The sequence below is a fragment of the Puma concolor genome, unplaced genomic scaffold, assembly GCF_028749965.1.
Source record: "Puma concolor isolate L17-30 unplaced genomic scaffold, mPumCon1.1.hap2 unalloc_scaffold_24, whole genome shotgun sequence".
NCBI classification, from domain to species: Eukaryota; Metazoa; Chordata; class Mammalia; order Carnivora; family Felidae; genus Puma; species Puma concolor.
Genome location: NW_028240230.1, coordinates 97,768 through 118,677, shown reverse-complemented (window position 1 = coordinate 118,677; position 20,910 = coordinate 97,768). Strand labels below are relative to the sequence as shown.

General features: G+C 36.9%; 1 protein-coding gene across 1 annotated transcript in view; it reads left to right on the top strand.

Moving 5' to 3' along the window:
- LOC147571489 (EF-hand calcium-binding domain-containing protein 13-like) overlaps positions 1-20,910 on the top strand; it is a gene marked incomplete at its 3' end in the record, with an annotated part of 132,540 nt that overhangs the window by 16,231 nt on the left and 95,399 nt on the right. The window contains 6 exon segments of the mRNA XM_086696303.1: positions 3,074-3,188; positions 5,716-5,846; positions 6,640-6,722; positions 9,287-9,430; positions 17,907-17,956; positions 17,958-17,982. Coding sequence (XP_086552429.1) covers positions 3,074-3,188; positions 5,716-5,846; positions 6,640-6,722; positions 9,287-9,430; positions 17,907-17,956; positions 17,958-17,982 — 548 coding nt within the window.

The window sequence follows — 20,910 nt, the reverse complement described above, 5'->3', positions numbered from 1 at the left end:
CTGGTAACAACTTAACTTCAAATGTATACAAAAGTTCAGCATTTTTACACCTCACTCTCATTTTGTTTTTGATGTCACCACTTACGTCTTTTTATATTTGTGTATCCATTAACAGATTATTGTTGTTATAGTTGTTTTAATACATTTATCTTTTAACCTATATGTGAGTTATATGTGATTTACCTTCCACCATTACAAGATGTCAGTATTCCGAATTTAACTATATGTTTACCTCTACCAGTGAGATTTACACTTTCATTTGTTTTCATGTTACTAATTAGCATCCTTTCATTTTAGCTTGAAGAACTCCCTTTAACATTTCTTTTTTCTTTTTTAATGTTTATTTATTATTTTTGAGAGAGAGAGAGAGAGAGAGAGAGAGAGACAGACAGTGTGAGCAAGGGAAGGGCAGAGAGAGAGGGAGACACAGAATCTAAAACAGGCTCCAGGCTCTGAGCTTTGAGCACAGAACCTGACGTGGGGCTCGAATTCACGAGCTATGCGATCGTGACCTGAGCTGAAGGTGGACGTTCAACCGACTGAGCCATCCCGGCACCCCCACTTTAACATTTCTTATAAGGTCAGTCTATCTAGTGTGATGAACTCCTTTAGCCTTTTTTTTTTTTTTTTTTTGTCTGGGAAACTATCTGTCTTTCAGTTCTGTAGGACAGCTTTGGGGGGTAGAGTACTCTTGGTTGGCAGGTTTTTGTTTTTGGTATTTTTTGCCCCCAGGATTTTAAATATACCATACCACTGCCTTCTGGCCTGCAAGGTTGCTGCTGACAAATCTGGTGATAATCTCATGGAGAATCCCACTATTCCTTTATGTTCAGTGACAAAAGGCAAAATAATTATTTCTAGAACATCGCAATAAAACTTGTCACCTAGGAAGGAATGGGAGATGGTGGAAGTGTTCCTTTACATTCTTTCATTAGCACTGTATAAACTAGGTTACCTGGGAGACACAATGCCCTAGAAGAATAGGGTACAGAACAAATGTTTTCACTTATTCATTATTTATAGTAAGTCATCCCAATTCTGTAAAATGTTTGAGGCAGCTCATAACATAAACACACTTATACTTTAGAAAAATAATAAAGGATTTGAAAAATCATGTAGTAATGTGGAAATCATAATTGTTCCAGAAATATGAAGATCTCAATGGAGATATATGGGTAGAGGATGGGTGATATAAAGTAGCAGTAGATTCTAGATTATGACTCACTTGTGTGTTATAAAATCAACTTAGGAGGTCACTAACTGGTATTTTGTTTAAAAAGAAATTCGAATAGTATTGAAGACACTAGAGTGTTTTTCACATAATAAGTATTACTTTGCGAACTTACTTCAGTTCTCTCTCTTTGTATACGTGTACTACATCTCAATAGAAATGTATTTTATACTCTGGGTCATAATCAAAAGAGTTAAAGTCATTCCCTGTGTGAGTGGAGGACTGCAGAGGAGACTAATAATAGGGCAGATTCAGGGGGGCTAAGAGCAAGGTAATGGCGCTCCGAGGGCAGGAATTCATGGGATTGGACTTAAAGGGATAGAGAGTCAAAAGGGCAAGGCACCTGCTAAGGAAGGGCAGTGAGGTAGGTGCATGATAAAAATTACCTCTATATCACAATTTTGCTTGGGGCCAAATTCATCTGAAGATGTTATAGATTCAATCCATTCATTGTCCTTTGTATTACTTAAGTAGCCCTTGTATAGCAGGTTACTCTAAAAAGGAGCCACTTCTGCTAAAGAGCTTTTAGTTTTGCTTTTAGTTCCTTTATAAGGAAGAATAAGGTATTTCTTATAAAATACTGAGTTATAGACCAATTGATGGGAGCTCTGAATAGGAACAAGCCTGTGGTTGTTTGCATAGCGACTATCAAATTTATCTACACGTTAAAATCACCTGGCTATCTTTTTTAAGTTTTAATTTGAATTCCAGTTAACATATAGTATAATATTGGTTTTAGGTGTACAATTTAGTGGTTCAACCCTTAATCTGTTGAAGTTAATCTGATCAAGTCTTTAAAATTCTACAACCATGGTGATATAATTAGCAAAATCCAGACTGTGGAAAATCTATAGGACAAATTGCCTGGCAATAGTGATAATGAGGATGATAAAAGACATGGAAAAAGAGCCTATAGGTAAAAAAGAGATCTAAATAAGACACATCAATCAACAAACTGTAATGGTGACCTTCCTGAATCCTGATGCAGCGTGTTAATAAATTTTGACATTTACGAAACAATTGGAAATTTGAACACTGATCATGTTTGATGATACTAAGAAATTATTGTTAACTTTTAGGGTGTCATAATTGTGTTTTAAGTGTGTTTTTTTTTAAAAGAAAAAACACCTTGGGGCACCTGGGTGGCTTAGTCAGTTAAGCGTCTGACTTCTGCTCAGGTCATGATCTCGCAGTTTGTGAGTTCGAGCCCTGCGTTGGGAGCCTGGGGCCTGCTTCGGATTCTGTCTCTCTTTCTCTCTCTCTCTCTCTCTCTCTCTGCCCCTCCTCTGCTTGTGCTCTGCCTCTCTCAAAAATAAACATTAAAAATTTTTTTTCAAAAATAAAAGAAAAAACACCTTGTAGAAATTAATATTAAAATTTTCACTCATGAAATAATATGATGTTGGAATTTGCTTCAAAATAATAAGAAACGGGAGTAGGGATATAGCTGAAATAGGATTGGCTATTATTGAAGCTGGGTGATGGGTACATGGGAAGCTTGTCACATTATTCTTTTTAACGTCTATTTATTTTTGAGAGCCAGAGACAGAGCATGAGTGGGGGAGGGACAGAGAGAGAGGGAGACACAGAATCTGAAGCAGGCTCCAGACCCTGAGCTGTCAGCACAGAGTCCAATGCGGGGCTCCAGCCCATGAACCATGAGATCATGATCTGAACCAAAGTCAGACACTTAACCGACTGAGCCACCCAGTCGCCCCAATCATCGCATTAGTCTGTCTACTTTTGTATATGCTTGAGATTTTCTATAGATAAAAGATGAAAAAAAGAAAAAGTAAGAAAAAAAGCAACTCAGGAATTATTCCAATTTTCTGTGCAATTTAGGTATGAAACATCAATATTCCTCTGTGGAGAAGAGAAATCCTCCGATTTTTCAGGAGAGAAAAAGTTCAGAAGAAAGAAAAGTTTACAAGTACAGTTGCATACTGAAAGAACTGAGGTACTTATGATCTGAAAATATTTTACTTTTGAGCGTTGTTTTTAGCTTTCAAACATTCCATCACATTTTAGTCCAAGTATTGAAATGTCACATCAATCAAAATCATTTTTTTTTTTTTTTTGAGAGAAGAGAGAGAGTGCGAGCAGGGGAAAGGGGCAGAGGGGCAGAGGAAAAGGGAGAGAGAGAATCCTAAGCAGGCTCCACACCCAGCATAGAGCCTGACATGGACTTGATCTCATGACCATGAGATCATGACCTTAACTGAAATTCGTGCAGACACTTAACCTACTGAGCCACCTAGGTACCCCTGAAATGTCACAATCTTAAATATTTCTTCTTTCTCTTCCTTCCCCTGTTCCTCCTCTTTTTCTTCTTTTTCTTCTTCCTCCTCCTCCTCCTCCTCCTTTTTTTTTTTTTTTTTTTTTACAAAAAATGTAACAAGGAACCCATTCAGAAGAATATGACATTTTCCCCTTCCTTCTCCATTAGATCTTTATTTTTATTACTTTGCTCTCTGTTAACACTTCTGCTGTTGTAACAGTGACCCTGAGCATTCCTTGGCTGTGGCAGCATAACTTTAATCTTGGCCCCCATCTTGCTCTGTATATGGTCTTCTCCCCTGTGTTTATATCTCAAGTCTCCTTCCATTTTTATAAACACTTCATTGTATATCTCATCTTGAGATCCTTAACTTTGTTCCCTCTCCACAGACCTTTTATCCAAATAAAGTCACATATACAGGTTCCAAGGAGTAGGATATGGACATATCTTTTTGGGGCCACCATTCAGCCTGCCTCATTCACTATATGATGTACTTAGATATACTGTCTATCTCATCTGGGTAATTTCTCCCATCTGCTTTCTAGTTTATCTTTCTCCAGCTGAATCTAATCTCTAGTTTAAACTGTCTATTGAGAATTTAATTTCAGTGCCTATATTTTTTACCTCTAGAAACTTTATTTGGTTCTTCTTTTTTTTCAATTAAAAAAAATTTTTTTAACGTTTATTTATTTTTGAGACAGAGCAAGACAGAGCACGAACGGGGGAGGGTCAGAGAGAGAGGGAGGCACAGAATCTGAAACAGGATCCAGGCTCTGAGTTGTCAGCACAGGGCCCGATGCGGGGCTGGAACTCACGGACCGCGAGATCATGACCTGAGCCGAAGTCGGACGCTCAGCCGACCGAGCCACCCAGGCGCCCCTGGTTCTTCTTTCTAAAAAGAATTTTTTTTAACATTTATTTATTTTTGAGAGACAGAGAGAGACAGAGCATGAGCAGGGGAGAGGCAGAGAGAGAGGGAGACACAGAATCTGAAGCAGGCTCCAGGCTCTGAGCTTTGAGCACAGAGCCTGACGCGGGGCTTGAACTCACAAACCGCCAGATCATGACCCGAGCCGAAGTCAGACGCTCAACCGACTGAGCCACCCTGGCACCCCCATTTGGTTCTTCTTATAATCTGCCTTATGTCATGTTTTTTGGTCATGTTCTTTAGTTGTTTCAAGACTGATACCTGATAAAGATAATATAAAGTCCCTGGGGGATCTAAGTCTTCTGTTTATTGCTTTGTCTGCTTCTTACTCATTAACTTATGTCCTTGGGTACTTTGTACTTTTTGTTTATTTTCTCATATATTGTTGATCTAAATCTGTGGGAATCTCACGTGAGTCTGGATCTAGAGTATTCTCCTCCAAGAGAATTTGAATTCTCTTCTGCACTGCACTTCAGAGATGTGATGAACATGGGACAACTTTAAATGACTTTTTTGGTTTCTGTGCTCCTACCCCACATATTTAGTGTAGATTTGAGTTCTGTACTCATGTGTGGGTAGATCTATCACCATAACTAATCCAGAGGAGTACACTTTCTTCTCTCTCTCTCTCTCTCTCTCTCTTTTTTTCCAGCCTGGAGCTGAGACAAAGACAGATTTTACTCTGCATACTTCTGTGCTTCAAAAGGGGCCTAGACTCCATGTAAACAAGGTTCTAGACTCCACGTAAAATTGAAGACACCTATTATTACAGTCCTCGTTTTCTAAAGTGATGCTTTTCTGTCTACCCAGCTACTTGCCACTTTTGAATCATGCTTATGCATACATGTTAAGTGGATAATTTTCTCAATCATGAGGATGATTTAAAGCATGAGTACCTGTGTTATTTGAAGAACTGTGTTGATTCTCCACATTATTTTGCTCATATAGTCAAAGCCCATATATGTAGCCTAGAATCTGGTGGTCTTCTCTTCACTATACCATAGATTTGTCCTGCTTTGTGAAATCCACTATTTTAAATTGACACGACATTAATTAGATGATTTAGTTGCATACTTAGAAAGACATGACTCTGCAAAAAAAATTCCATAGTTTATTTAAAATTTTAGTGTATGTAAACTCTAATTCCATTACAAAAAGCAATTTTACATCAGTGAGGAACCCAGATATGATTAGCTGTCTTTTTAAGAGGTTTATTTTCCAGTAATGCTGGCTTACCAGTGTGATCTCAGGCACCCACATTCCTGCATTTGGCTCTAGATTGCCTCTTCCTCAGTGAAGCTGTTGAAGGAGAAGATGACTAAGAAAGAAAGGTCTTCACTCAAGTTTCCGAATCAGTACAGTGTTCACAAGGCTTTATCACCCCTTTGTACATCTTCCTCAGTTATTCGGTATTTAAATCATTGTTTTTTTCCCTTAAATGTTGCATTAAGATTTGGGTTTTTCTTTCCAGAATCATCTATCATTTCCACATAAAGTATGCAAAATAGTTTGTGCAAACTAAGACTATGCTCTAGGGAGGGTGGCGTAGAGCTAACTAAGATCACTGTATGTGGAATTCACAAACTTAACGTTGAGTCCTTATCGACCTCCCTTGCTAGCTTAGGCTCTTGTACAATTCACTTTCTATCTCTGGGCCTCAGTCTCCACATCTGTACAAGAATCTTGTACTAGACGGACCCTTGAGATTCCTTCTAACACTAACATTCTATGATTTGAGTTATTTACGTGTTAGGGGATTAGATAAGTCATCTTTTCAAAAAATTTTTACTGACAGGTTGTGGCATCTGGGATTCTTTGCTATTTAAAGATACTCTTGTTTTTCCTTACTATAATAACTTTCTATAAAATTTGCTGTGACTTGAATTAAGAGTAGCAAAAATTGGACGACAGCCAAAGGATAGTGAATCATGGGCACTACTTACTGACCAGGGTAAATTCTGCTCCATAGAGAGATGTCTAAAAGAAGCAAGGTGGGAATTCTGGGATGAAGAGTATATAATTCACTGTCACTTGGATGGTCTTTCAATAAAGGTTTTTATGGAGTAAGAGACTGGAGAATCTCAAACTGTTGATAGGCTTGCTAGTATTTTAATGGAAAAATGGCATAAATACTTTGTGTGTGTGGTGTTTTGTTTTGTTTCGTTTTTGTGCTGCTTTCTAATGTGGCTGTTTCTTTGACAGGGAAAGGGAAATGCTTTCTAGCCTCTGCAAGACATCATGTAATGAAGTACCTCAAGGACACTGACACTCACAAGAATTAAGCGGTAATAATGGATTCTAGAACTTCGTGAATAAATTCCCTGATTGTGTACATTTTAGAAATTGTTTCCGTGATTAGTGTCGCTTTCTTTACTCCTAATGGCATATGGTATCAACTAATATTACATGATGTGACAAATGCTGTAGTCTGTGAGTAAGCATGAGCAAACTAGGTAAAATAAGTATTCATAAATATCTTTTTTTAGAAATATCTTCTGTCATATTGATAGGCAAAATGTAACATATGTGCTTATTTTAGTTAAAATATTTCGGGAAAAAAGTCTGACTATTACATCCAACGAATATATTAGTAAGCACTAGAGTCACTGATTTTACTAGGATTTAGTTCTTGGTACATAGTACCCTTCGCTTCTTTTTTTTCCCCCTTCGCTTCTTGACACTGAACTCTCCCGTATCTTGGGCCTCTTCTTTATATTTATGGAGTCATTTAGCACATTTTTCCTTTCTGATCATCATATTAGGCATCTTTTTATTTATTTTTTTTTTTCATAAGTAATCTCTGTGCTCAACGTGGGCCTTAAACTCACAACCCTGAGATCAGAAGTTGCGTGTTCTACTAACTGAGCCAGCCAGGTGCCCCTATGTTAGGCATCTTTTCTTTTTCTTTAAATTTTTAATGTTTATTTATGTTTGAGAGAGAGAGAGAGAGACAGACAGAACGTGAGCAGGGGAGGGGCAGAGAGTGAGGGAGACACAGAATCGTAAGCAGGCCCCAGGCTCTGAGCTGTCAGCACACAGCCCAATGTGGGGCTTGAACTCACGAACCACGAGATTATCACCTGAGCTGCAGTCGGATGCTTAATCAACTGACTCACCCACGTGCCCCAGACATCTTTTATCCTCCAGTTTTATTGGGATATAATTAAGATGTAGCACTGTGTAAGTTTAAGGTGTATAGCATAATGACTTGACTTACATATATTGTCAGATGATTACCACAGTAAGTTTAATTAATATCCATCATCTCATATAGATACAGAAAAAAAGGAAAAAAAGTTTTCCTCACGAGGAGAACTGTTAGGATTGTAAACAACATCCATAGCCTTCCCTATTTTCTCATTGGAGAAGATTCCCTTTCATGTCACTAATCCCTTCACTCTTAATTTTCTTCCATTGAATTTTCTTCTGCTTCCTCAGGGACTGTGTCAGTATTATACTGTATGTTTTTCAAAGAAGCTTCTTTTTTTTTTTTTTAATTTTTTTTTTTTCAACGTTTATTTATTTTTGGGACAGAGAGAGACAGAGCATGAACGGGGGAGGGGCAGAGAGAGAGGGAGACACAGAATCGGAAACAGGCTCCAGGCTCTGAGCCATCAGCCCAGAGCCCGACGCCGGGCTCAAACTCACGGACCGCGAGATCGTGACCTGGCTGAAGTCGGACGCTTAACCGACTGCGCCACCCAGGCGCCCCCAAAGAAGCTTCTTGAAAGAGTTGGTTTCCTTAATTATTTATTTACTTCCCATTTCACTGAAACCTGGTTTCCACCCCTAATACTCTACTAAAACTCCTGTTATTAAAGCCATCGTGGGGCGCCTGGGTGGCTCAGTCGGCTAAGCATCCAACTTCGGCCCAGGTCATGATTTTGCAGTTCATGGGTTCGAGCCTCACATAGGTTGTACTGACAGCTCAGAGCCTGGAGCCTGCTTCAGATTCTCTGTCTCCAGCTCTCTCTCTGCCCCTCCCCAGCTTGCACTCTGTTTTTCTCTCTCTCTCAAGAATAGATAAACATTAAAAACAAAAACAAAAACATTGTTACCAATATGTTAGTCTTTCTCTGGTATTTAGCACTGTCATCTAGCACCTCTTTTTCTGAAAACTAAGGGTAGTACCCACTGAACTAAATTCAGTTTAATTCAACAGACATTTTTTGAGGATCTGTTCTGAAGTAGACACTGGCACTTGAAGAATGAAAAACCTTGCCCCCTAGAGCCTGATAGTTGAGTGAGGGATATTGACATGCAAGCAATCACAATACCAATGGCTTTGTCTGAGATATGTACCGAGTGATAATGGGAGCATGGAAGAAGGATTTAAACATTCCCAGGGAAAATTGTGACTGCCTTTGCTATGTGAGCTTTGCATGACTTTTCTCAGTTTCTGAGAGTTGTTTAGGAAACCTGTAGACTTGGAGGTCATTTACTCTAGACATACCTAAATAAATCATGAGATTGATTTAAAAAATTTTTTTTCTCAACGTTTATTTATTTTTGGGACAGAGAGAGACAGAGCATGAATGGGGGAGGGGCAGAGAGAGAGGGAGACACAGAATCGGAAACAGGCTCCAGGCTCCGAGCCATCAGCCCAGAGCCTGACGCGGGGCTCGAACTCCCGGACCGCGAGATCGTGACCTGGCTGAAGTCGGACGCTTAACCGACTGCGCCACCCAGGCGCCCCTTGAGATTGATTTTAAAGCAAAGAATTAGAACACAAAGACTTGCTCCTCTTTCTTCCTTTACTGATCATTGTTTTTTCATTGGGAGAGAGTGTAGCGGGGATGACGATAATTATTCGTTTGAATTAATTAACCGTTTTGTCGTGTGTATTTAGCACTTCAGAAGGCCTGTAAAAGTTTTAGCAAAATTCAAAGTGGTAAAATTTATGTGAATGATCTGCCAACGATCCATCACACCTTGAAGATTTTTATAAGTGCTTCGGAAATGCAAAAGGCACTAAAGACTGTTGCTATTGATGGTAAGTTTTGTGTTTTCATTATTAGTTTAAGGTTTGCAAACATGGATGTAAGTTATATGTTGGTCAGATTAATTACAAATCATAGGAAAGCTAAGCTTTATAATATGTCCTAAAAACGTTTTTTGCACCTTTACGATAATATTAAAAAATTGGGCCTCCAGTATAATTGGATTGATTGATTACCAGATTTGATTATGACATACTTTCATCAACATCTGATATTTTTAGACTTTTAATTTTTGCTACTTGCATACGATAGGGAAGATTTCTTAAGGCAAAGTGTTTGAGTATAAAAGACCAGATTAATATATTTAACTATGTTAAAATTAAGAACTTTTATTTATCAAAAGACACTTTAAAGTAAAAAGACAAGTTATGAACTTGGAAATATTTGCAATTCACAGAAGTGACAAAGGATTAGTTTTCAGAATGTGTAAAGAACTCATAGAAATTAGTAACAAACAATGGAATGGAAAAGTGAGTAAGACTCACGGATAAGAATATCACATACAAGAAAATATATGTAGCCAATAATCATATAAAAATATTTTCCATCCTCAGTAGTCAAAAAAATGCAAATCAAAATCCTAATAATTTTATTTTAAAACATCTGGAAAAGTAATTGTTCTTTTGTTGTCAGTGTCCAATACTTTAATCAAAGAGGTAAATAATAGAGAACTGATTACATTTACAGATCATTCCAAGCTTATTAAGGAGGAGAGATAAGTTTAGAATAAAAATGGTATAGGTAAGTTGAAGGATTGGTCAGAAATAAAATAAACTTAATACACACAATGGCACAGTAATACTCTGAGGTTAAAAGCATCAAGCTACTCAAATAAAAGATGTGGATTGGTTATTATAAAAAATTTGTAGATGGAGAATACTAGGAGTCAAATGGACCACCAATAGAATGTTACTTAGCAACCTAACAGGAATTGACAAGTTGCAATGGTGTCATTCGTCTATCTATCCGAGTCACCCCAACATTTTTTGAGTGCCTACTGTACACAACTTTCAGAGGGTATAAAAATAAAATAATAAATATAAATCTAACTTTTAGAAAGACTAAAAAGCAACTCTATTTTTTCTGACATGTTTATTTACCCATATGTTAATTCTCTTGACATATAATTTTTTGGGGATTTATTATTAAAATAATTATTCAAAGTGGAAATAACTTTATTCTCTGAAAGCATAGGAGAATAGAAAGGAGAAAATAAAACTTATGTGTAATCCCACTACCCAGAGCTGAACTTTGGTATTTTTACATATATTTTTCTAGGATTTTTCTAAGCATGTGTGTGCGTGTGTGTGTGTAACTGTGGTATATACATACGCATAAACACATAATTGGAAAATATATATGTTGACTCACATGCATACAATTTTGTTACCTTTTTCTATTAACTTTATATGTTAGGCAACCTTCCATGTAAACAAATATAGATCCACACTGCCTTTTTAAATATTTAATTTTTTTTTTTAACATTTATTCATTTTTGAGAGAGAGAGAGAGAGACAGAGCATGAGTGGGGGAGGGGCAGAGAGAGTGGGAGACACAGAAGCAGAAGCAGGCTCCAGGCTCTGAGCTGTCAGCACAGAGCCCGGCGTGGGGCTCGAACTCACAAACCGGGAGATCATGACCTGAGCCGAGGTTGGACGCTTAACCGACTGAGCCACCCAGGCACCCCAACACTGCCTTTTTAAATGGCTGTGCGCCGGGGTCCAGCCCCAGCAGGTCCAGGGGTTCCCGAAGGATGCACGGCGTCGGCGAAAATAACAAATGGACACGGACAACAACAGTGTGTTAGACTGGCCGCTTTATTGCGGCAAACGTGGCATTATATTTGTTAGCAATTTCCTTGTAGCGTGCGTCATCTATGTTTCTTGGCTTTACCTATTTCTAAAAATGTTCCTTTGTGTAATCACCCATTAAGGGACAACATGGTTATTTTCTTGTAACGTTACAAGAAATTGATTAATTTCTTCATATTATTTTCATTATGTATCTACGTTTATTTATAGTCTATAAAGCGTTTGCTTTGCTATTTTCATGAAAGGTCATCTATCTCTCAACACCTCAAGTGGAACATTTACAGGGACATGACTTCTTAATTGTTTCTTTGAACCATTTGCGTATAAGGAACAAAAGTTATTCGCTTTGGTCTGGGGTGCCGGGAGGGAGCCAAGAGGGCCCTGGGAACCCACGCCTTCTGCGCTCCCAGGGAGACAATGTATACCTAGGAACTAATGAACCCTTCTGTACCGTAACCCACCAGGTCCAGTTATCATCTGGAATGCCTCCTGGGGGCCAAGTGGGCCTAGGGGTTGGAGTAATTTGTATCCATAGATACATTCCTTTGTTGCCAGGGTGGGGATTTCAAATCCATTTGTCCCCCTCCCTGGCTGGGAAATATATGGGGCTATCCTTCCTTTAGGTAGAGGAGTCTTTACAGGGGGTGGCAAGGGCTGGATGTAGGCCCGCATAATTTCCCTGCGGAATCTTCTTTCTTTCCCCCGTGGTCCTTTTCCCAGGGGGCCTGTCATGGGCAATTCCCCAACCGACAAATCCCCAGTATACTTTCATTGGTAGGGGGGCTGCCCTGACCAATGCTAAGGCCAAATTACATAAAAGCAGGGGTACAAGAAGCTTCACTGTCGGTGGGCCACCATGCAGTCCCGATCCATCCATCACCCGGGCCCTGCCATCAGGCTGGTTGGAGAGCTTGGCTTTTGGCAGCTGTGAATTATTCTGTGGAACAGGTCAAAGCACAAAAACAAATTGTTTTGAAAAATAAGCTATATAACAAATAATCTAAATAAATATGTTATTTCTAATATTTTTGCTGTTATAAGCAGGGTTTTTTCTCTTTATCTCATCAGACAAAAGATAGGTCACTAAAATTGAAATTGCTAGGTCAAAGGATGTGAACATTTTAAGGCTTTTAAGTAATACTGTTATTATAAATCTTTAGAACTTTAGATTTCAAGACTTCAGATGTAGTTTCTTCCAGTTACCTGGATTTACAGTTGGGGAAACTGAGGGACAGAAAGATAAAAGTCTACTCCAAAGCCATACAACCTATTTTATTTTATTTTATTTGTTTTTATTTTATTTTAATTCTAGTTAGTTAGCATACAGTGTTGTATTAGTTTCAGGTGTACAATATAGTGATTCAGCAATTCCCTATATTACGCAGTGCTCATCAAGATAAGTATCCTTTTCATCCCCTTCACCTATTTCATCCATCCCCTCATCCACTTTCCCTCTGGTAACCCCCAGTTTGTTCTCTATAGTTAAGAGTATGTTTGTTGGTTTGTCCTGTTCCCCACCCCCGCCCCCCACCACTTTGTTCATTTGTTTTGTTTCATAAATTCTACATGTGAGTAAAATCATATGGTATTTGTGTTTCTCTGACTGGCTTATTTCACTCAGCATTATACTCCCTAGCTCCATCCATGTTTTTGCAAATGGCAAGATCTAATTCTTTTTATGGCTGAATAATATTCCTCTGTGTGTGTGTGTGTGTGTGTGTGTGTATCACATCTTCATTCATCTGTCGATGGACATTTGGACTGCTCCCATAATTTGGCTATTTTAAATAATGCTGCAATAAACCTAGGGATGCCTATATACCTATGAATTAATGTTTATTCTTTGGGTAAATTCCCAGAGGTACAATTACTGGATCATATGGTAGTTTTAATTTTTTGAGGAATCTCCATACTGTATTCCACAGTGGCTACACCAGTTTGCATTCCCACCAACAATGCACAAGGGTTCCTTTTTTTTTTCTACATCATTGCCAACACTTGTTTTTCCTTGTGTTTTTAAATTTAGCCATTTTGATAGGTGTGAGGTGATATCTCATTGTGGTTTTGATTTGCATTTCCCTGATGATGAGTGATGTTGAACACCTTTTCATGTGTCTGTTGGCCATATGTAGGTCTTCTTTGAAGAAATGTCTGTTCCTGTCTTCTGCCCATTTAAAATGGATTATTTGTTTTTCTGGTGTTGAATTATATAAGTTCTTTATATATTTTGGATACTAACCCTTTATTGGGTATGTCATTTGCAAACATCTTACCCCATTCAGTAGGTTATTGTTTAGTTTTATTGCTTGTTTCCTTTGCTGTACCAAAGCTTTTTATTCTGTGGTAATCCCAGTAGTTTATTTTTACTTTTGTTTCCCTTGCCTCAGGAGATGTATCTAAAAAGATGTTGCTATAGCTGATGTCAGAGAAATTACTGCCTCTGCTCTCTGTTAGGATTTTTATGGTTTTAGGTCTAACATTTAAATTCTTAATCCATTTTGAACTTTTGTGTATAGTGTAAGAAAGTGGTCCAGTTTCATTCTGTTGCATGTTGCTGTCCAGTTTTCCCAACACCGTTTGTTGAAGGGACTCTCTTTTCCAAATGCATATTCTTGTCTCCTTTGTTGAAGATTAATTGGCCATTTAACTGTATGTTTACTTCTGTGTTTTCTATTCTGTTCCATTGACCTATGTGTCTATTTTTGTGCCAGTACCACACTGTTTTGATTACTACTGCTTTGTAATATAACTCGAAATCTGGAATTATGATACCTCCAGCTTTCTTTTTATTTTTGAAGGTTGTTTTGGCTATTTGGAGTCATTTCTGTTTCCATACAGATTTTAGGATTGTTAGTTCTAGTTCTGTGAAATGCTGTTGGTATTTTGATAGGGATTGCATTACATTTGTAGATTGCTTTGGGTAGTATGGATATTTTAACAATATTCTTCTAATTCGTGAGCCCGGAATGTCTTTCCATTTGTTTGTGTTATCTTCACATTCTTTCATCAATGCTTTATAGTTTTCTGAGTACAGATCTTTCACCTCCTTGCTTAAGTTTATTCTTGGTATTTTATTCTTTTTGGTGCCATTGTACATGGGATTGTTTTCTTAATTTCTCTTTCTGCTGCTTCATTATTAGTGTCCATACAAACAATTTTAGATAACATATGTTAGTTTAAATTTGTATTCCTTAATTTTTACATTGAAAAAAGTGTAGACCTATATTGAATATCTTGGTAAAAATTGCAAATACAAGAAAAAGTTTAATAACTGAATATAAAGGTTTTTTTTGTTTTAAGTTAGTATTTTTAGCTTAAAGAAGTTTACAAATTACAAAATGGAAATTATCTCTTCACCTCAATCTTTCACTACAATTCTTCATAGTACACACTGTTAATAATTTGGTAGGTAGTCTTCCTGGATATTTGTTATATACCTTTTAATTGGTCTCATATTGATTAGTGGTGAAGTTACCTCTAAAATTTTTGCTATTACAAATAATGCTATAAAGAGCATCCTTGTTCATCAATTCTTGCACATTTGTGTAAATATTTTTATAGGATAGATTTCTAGAAATGAAGAAGCTGGGTCATAGGATATGCATATACCTATAGGAACATGGTTTATGTCAAGTCATGTTATCTTGTCCAGCTTTAATGAGATATAATTGACAAATACAAATTGCATATATTTAAAGTGTACAACGTAATGATTTGATATACATATACATTGTGAAATGATTACCAGCTATCAAGTAAATAACATCTCCATCACCTCACATAGTTACCTTTTTTGTGTGTGATGAGAACACTACTCTCTTAGGATATACTCTCTCAGCAAATTTCAAAGATACAATATAGTATTATTAACTATAGTCACCATGCTGTACATCAGATTCCCAGAACTTGTTCATCTTATACCTAAAGTTTGTATCCTTTGACAAACATCTGCCCATTCCCTCCACCCTCCAGAATATGTCATATACATAGAGGTTACATTTTCTTTATTCATCTGTTGGTGAGCATTTAGGCTGTTTCCATTTCTTGGCTATTGGGCATAATGCTGCAATGTTTGAAGTGCACATAGCTCTTTGAGATAGTGCTTTTATTTCCTTTGGGTATCTATCCAAAAGTGAGCTTGCTGGATGATATGATAGTTCTGTTTTTAATTTTTAGACAAAACCTCCGTACTGTTTTTGGAATTGGCTATTTCAATGGATTTTAAATTATCTGCGTATTTTATAGTTTTATTGAGGTATATACTTGACATATTTAAAGTCTACAATTTGAAAATTTCTACATATGTATATACTTGTGAAAACTCAATCCCATTATACCCCTTGGTAAGCCCCCATTCTCTTTCCACAACCCCCCCTCACTACTTCCCAAGCAAACACTAACCTGCTTCTGTCACTACAGATTGTTTGTATTTTCTAGAACTTTATATAAATGATATCATGCAGTAAGTACTCATTTTTTTTAGTTTGATTTCTTTCACTCAGCGTAATTATACTGAGATTCATCTATGCTTTGGTACATATCAGGTTTATTTCTTTTTATTGCTAAGCAGCGTTCTCTCTTATGGATGTACCATGATTTGTTCATCCATTCCTTAATTGATGATGTTTGGATTGTTTCTGGTTTTTGGCTATTACAAATAAAGCTGGGTGTAAACATTCATTTATGTGTCTTTGTGTAGTCATATACTTTCATTTATCTTGGGTAAATACCTGATGGTAGGATAACTGGGTCATATGGTAGGTATATTTGAATTTTTTAGAAACTGCTAAACTGTGCTTGCAAAGCAGCTGAATTATTTTACATTGTTATGAACAATTTATGACAGTTTCAGATGCTCCTCATCCTTGTCAATCCTGGAATTGGTGAGCCTTTAAAAATTGTCATTCTAATAGATGTATGGTGTTTTCTCATTGTGGTTTTAATTTGCATTTCCTGAATGATCAAATGATTTTGAATATATCTTCATGTGCTTTTTTGCTACCTGTATATCTTATGCCCATTGAAAATGTGTTTGTGTTCCTACTATTGCGTTTTGAATGTATATATTCTGAATACGAGTCCTTTACTGGATATGTGAGAGAGAGCACAGGCAAGGGAGGAACAGAGAGGAAAGAGAGAATCCCAAGCAGGCTCTGCCCTGTCAGCACAGAGCCCTATGCGGGGCTTGAACTCACCAACTGTGAGATCATGACCTGAGCCCAAATCAAGAGTCGGAATTTAACCAGCTGAGCCACCCAGGCACCCCAATTTTTGAAGAATATCTTTCAACTTAAGTTCATACTTCTGAAGAAGTCTAGTCTACAACTATTTCTTGTATGGATTGTGCTCTTGATGTTTTATCTATAAGGTTTTTGTTTAAACCTAAGTCACATAGAAGTCAGAAAACAAATCAAAATAATTGATTGAAATTTGCACAGATGTTTCATTGTTTCTTTGAAGGAAAGGAGAAACCACTCTCAAGTTATGACACTGAAAAAGAAATTTCGAGGTAGACAACTTGACAAATTTTCCAATCCAGAAAGTGTTTCTGTGGTTTAGCAATGAGAACAACTAAGCCTTGTCAATTTCTCTGACAGTAGAAGCCTGCAGACCACCAGAAGCACTGAAATGTTCTTTTATAAGTTACTTTGTTCAGATTACATTAATTTAAAATGTAAATTTATAATAAGTTTCTTCCAAACACAGATAAACCCTTTCCAAATTGGCCTCATTTACTATATGAAGAGGAAAATGACGTTAGAGTTATTTAACTTGAAGAATCTTGAAAAATTCAGATGTTCCTTGACGCAGATCTATGCTTGTCTAGAAAATGAGACAGAAGAATCCTGATTCTGTGTTTTGTCACACTTTGTAAATCTGGATTTTCAGCTCTAGTTGCTCATCAGAGATGACCTGTGCATTATCATGCAGAAAAAAAAGCTCCATAATTTCAACTTCTCATTCAAACCAAGCAATAATTTCTTACTGAAATTTTCATTTGTACAATTTAGATTTCTTTCTTTCTTTTAATAAATAGGCATTACTTTTTGCACGATAAATGAGAGGATTTTTTGGGTGAAGACTTTAATATTGTGCAATATTTTGTGCATTTGTTCAATGCATTTTGTGTGTGTGTGTGTGTGTGTGTGTGTGTGTAATGAGAGAGAGAGAGAGAGAGAGGAAAGGAGGAGAGGAGAGAAGGAGATGGAATGATTTGAGGCAAAGCTTTCATTAGAGTCTCATCTGGATCTGTAATCTCCCCTAAAACCACTGGTATAGAGGGTCTTAGCTAGAACACAATGAAATCAGTCCTATTCTTTTCAGGTAAAACCATTATATATGTAAAATTGACAAGTTGCATGACTTTTTTGCATCTAATGACAAGTATAAAAATTAGAGCTTTGAGTAAAGAATATTGCAGTATCTTAAATTCTAGTCTATATCATTTTGATTATTGCTGGGCACTATTTACTACATAATTAAAATGTGTAATTATGTTTTATGATAGGTTTTCTTTTTACAGTCTATATTTAATGTTAGTGCTCCTCTAGACTATCAGTTAATTCTACTCACATTTTTAGTTTGCATTTTTATCTTATATTCTTAATGAGTTTGCTAATGCAGGTTTTTTCCTTCTGTTTCTGAACCATTATTATAGTTAATGGAATGCTGGATTTTTCAGATTTCCTTAAGACTGTGAATGATGTTTTGTTATTTGGTCTCCCAGGATCCAGGTAAAAAAACGATTCTTCAAAATTGCAGAAAAGAATGATTTTGATTGTCACTGATTTTAGGGTGGGATGGTTATATGGATTTATGTTTTTTTCAGATCTCTCACATAGTGTTTTCCCCTGTAGCCTAGGTTGAGAAAAATTCGACACGAGTTATTTCATAAAAGGCACTAAAAACCTGTCCACAGTATCCTAATTTTCTATCCATAATCTCCACTTTTTCCTGCATGCAACGGCTAGATTTTCTTAACACACGATTTTTGTCATATCATTCTCCTGCCCAAAAATGTAGATGCTTTTTCCTGTGATGAAATGAATGTGGTCCAAACCCTTATGCTTGACCTCCTCACCCCCTTATAATTTTTCTTGCCACTTTCCTCTTGGTAGAATCTTTTCCAGGCAAGAACCCCGTGCTCCAGTTAGAGACACAAATGTCTATACATGCCAATTTCATTCTTGTTTCCAGGCCTTTCTTTGTTCATGTGGTTTTTTTCTTTTTTCCCTTTGAAATCTCATATCTGCTTTCTTCTCCAATGTGAATAGTACTTTCTTTGCTCTCTTTGGAATCTGCTTGTATTTCTCCCTAAAAGTTTCAGACACTGATGGATCTCCTAACAACGTTTAGTTTACACTCCTGTAAATAGCAAAGAAAGTGATTGGAAGAAATATTCCTGTTACTGATAGAAACAGTGCTTCCAATATTCTGAAATCTCTAGGGTTTGTGACCTAATTTTAACAGTTCTTTGTGTTAGAACAAATCAAAACAGAAACCAGTTCCTTGGTTTTGCCATTAGGCAAGATCAAATTCCTATAATCTGTCCTTGGGGTTATATATTTCTGTCAACCAGCCTGTACTTTCTTGGAATCAAGGATATATGAATGTGATAATCTTCATATACCTGGATAAGAAGCAAGAGGCAAGAAAACTCTTTAATGTTTATTCATTAATGTAGTGAATGTTATTTAATACATTACCGTATGCATCAATTAGCAATATAGATGTGATGCTTGGCTTGCTTTCCCTCTTTGAATTTCTTCCTACTTGGCATTTTGATGAACTCCTATAGCACTGGGTTTCCTCTTTGTCTACTTGGTTTTCAGCTTATAGCTTTTTCTTGACTATAGATTTGTAAGTGTGTTTGGGTACCTAAGTACGGCCTGCTTGTCGAGCCCCAGTTGAGCTATCATGTATTCCTTTGTTTTTGAAGTTCTGGTTTTCTATTTTGACCTATTTTTTATTTATGGTCCAGTGTTCTGAGACCAACCAAGAAGTGCCAAATTTCTTTTCTTCCTCTTAAAACAGTATGCCTAATTCTCAAATACACTATTTTTAGTAAAATATCCAAGCAATATAATAGTATATAAATGTAAAATACCCTCTTTAATCCTTCCTATCTTAAAGTTAATGTTGACTTTAGCATCTTTTATTATATGCACTTATGAATGTATATAAATATTTACATATTACATATTTTGTAAGAGAAAATGAGTTATCAGTTACTAGGCAGAAGAGAACTAGAGTACCTGGGTCTTATAGAGGCAAGTGAAAAGATCAAGCATACAGGTAGAAATCAAGAGACCCTAAGAAAATAAAAGGGGAAAATATGATCATCTTATACTTTAAGAGAAAGGGATCATGCTATGTACTTTGTTGTCTAGCATGATTTTTTTTTTTTTTAACTGAGTAATATGTCTTGGAAAATTTTCCCCGTGCCAGTAAGTGTAGGTCAGCCTTTTACTTAAAAAAAAATTGTTTTTAAGTTTATTTTTATTTATTTTGAGAGAGAGAGATACAGAGCAAGTGAGGGAAGGGCAGAAAGTAAGGGAGACAGAATCCCAAGCAGGCTCCATGCTGTCAGTGCAGAGCCTGATGTGGGGCTTGATCTTAGCATCCATGAGGTCATGACCTGAGCCAAAATAAGGGGTCGGGTGCTTAACCAACTGAGCCACCGAAGTGCTCGATCCTTTTATTTTTTAATAGCTGCATGGTGTCTGAAAAATGTAGATATACTATAATTTATTTAATCCTTTATTGATTCTAATTATCTTCCTAGTATAGACACTTTCACAATGAATATCTTTTCTTATATTTCATACATATTTATTTTCACATTATAGTTTATACATGTATGCTTGTGTCCTTAAGTGCCTTTTAAGGCAAAATTAGTTGCCAATTATTAGGTAGAGGAGAACCAGAGGGACCCTATGTGTGCATTGGGGCATGCCTTCAACACTCAAACAGATAGTTTTCAACTCTTCCTTAGCCTTCATTTTCTGCGTGTGTATATCCTCAACGTAAGCCAGACCTGAGAGTTCAGAACCTACTCTGGTTTTCCTGGGTACAGACCTGTTTATGTGTGCAGCCATCTAGATGCTCAGGAATATGTTGGAACTTTTCAAAGACATCTCATTTCCCAGATTTTCCTTTTAAGCTTGTTTGCTAGCCTATTATTTGCCCCAATTGTTTTTTTTTTTTTTTTTAATGGCATGAATCTACATTTATTGACTTGTAAATAGGTCCATGGCATATTTTTAGTGAAAAGGCAGTATACTATATGTACTGTCTTAATTGAGTGAAATGTTCACAATCGTTGATGAACGTAAAGAGACATAGAAAGGTATCCAAGTAGGATATGAATCAAAATCCATCATTTTTTGCATGCCCTGGATGGGAAATTTGTGTTGCTTTTATCTTTCTTCTTTGTACAGTTGTGGGTTTATTTGATTTTTAAAAATCATTGTGTCGGGGCCCCTGGGTGGCTTAGTCAGTGGAGTATCTAACTCTTGATTTTGGCTCAGGTCACAATCCCAGGGTTGTGGGATCAAGCCCCAAGTCAAGCTCCACATTGAGCATGGAGCCTGCTTGGGATTCTCTCTCTCTCTCTCTCTCTCTCTCTCTCCCTCCCTCCCTCCCTCCCTCCCTCCCTCCCT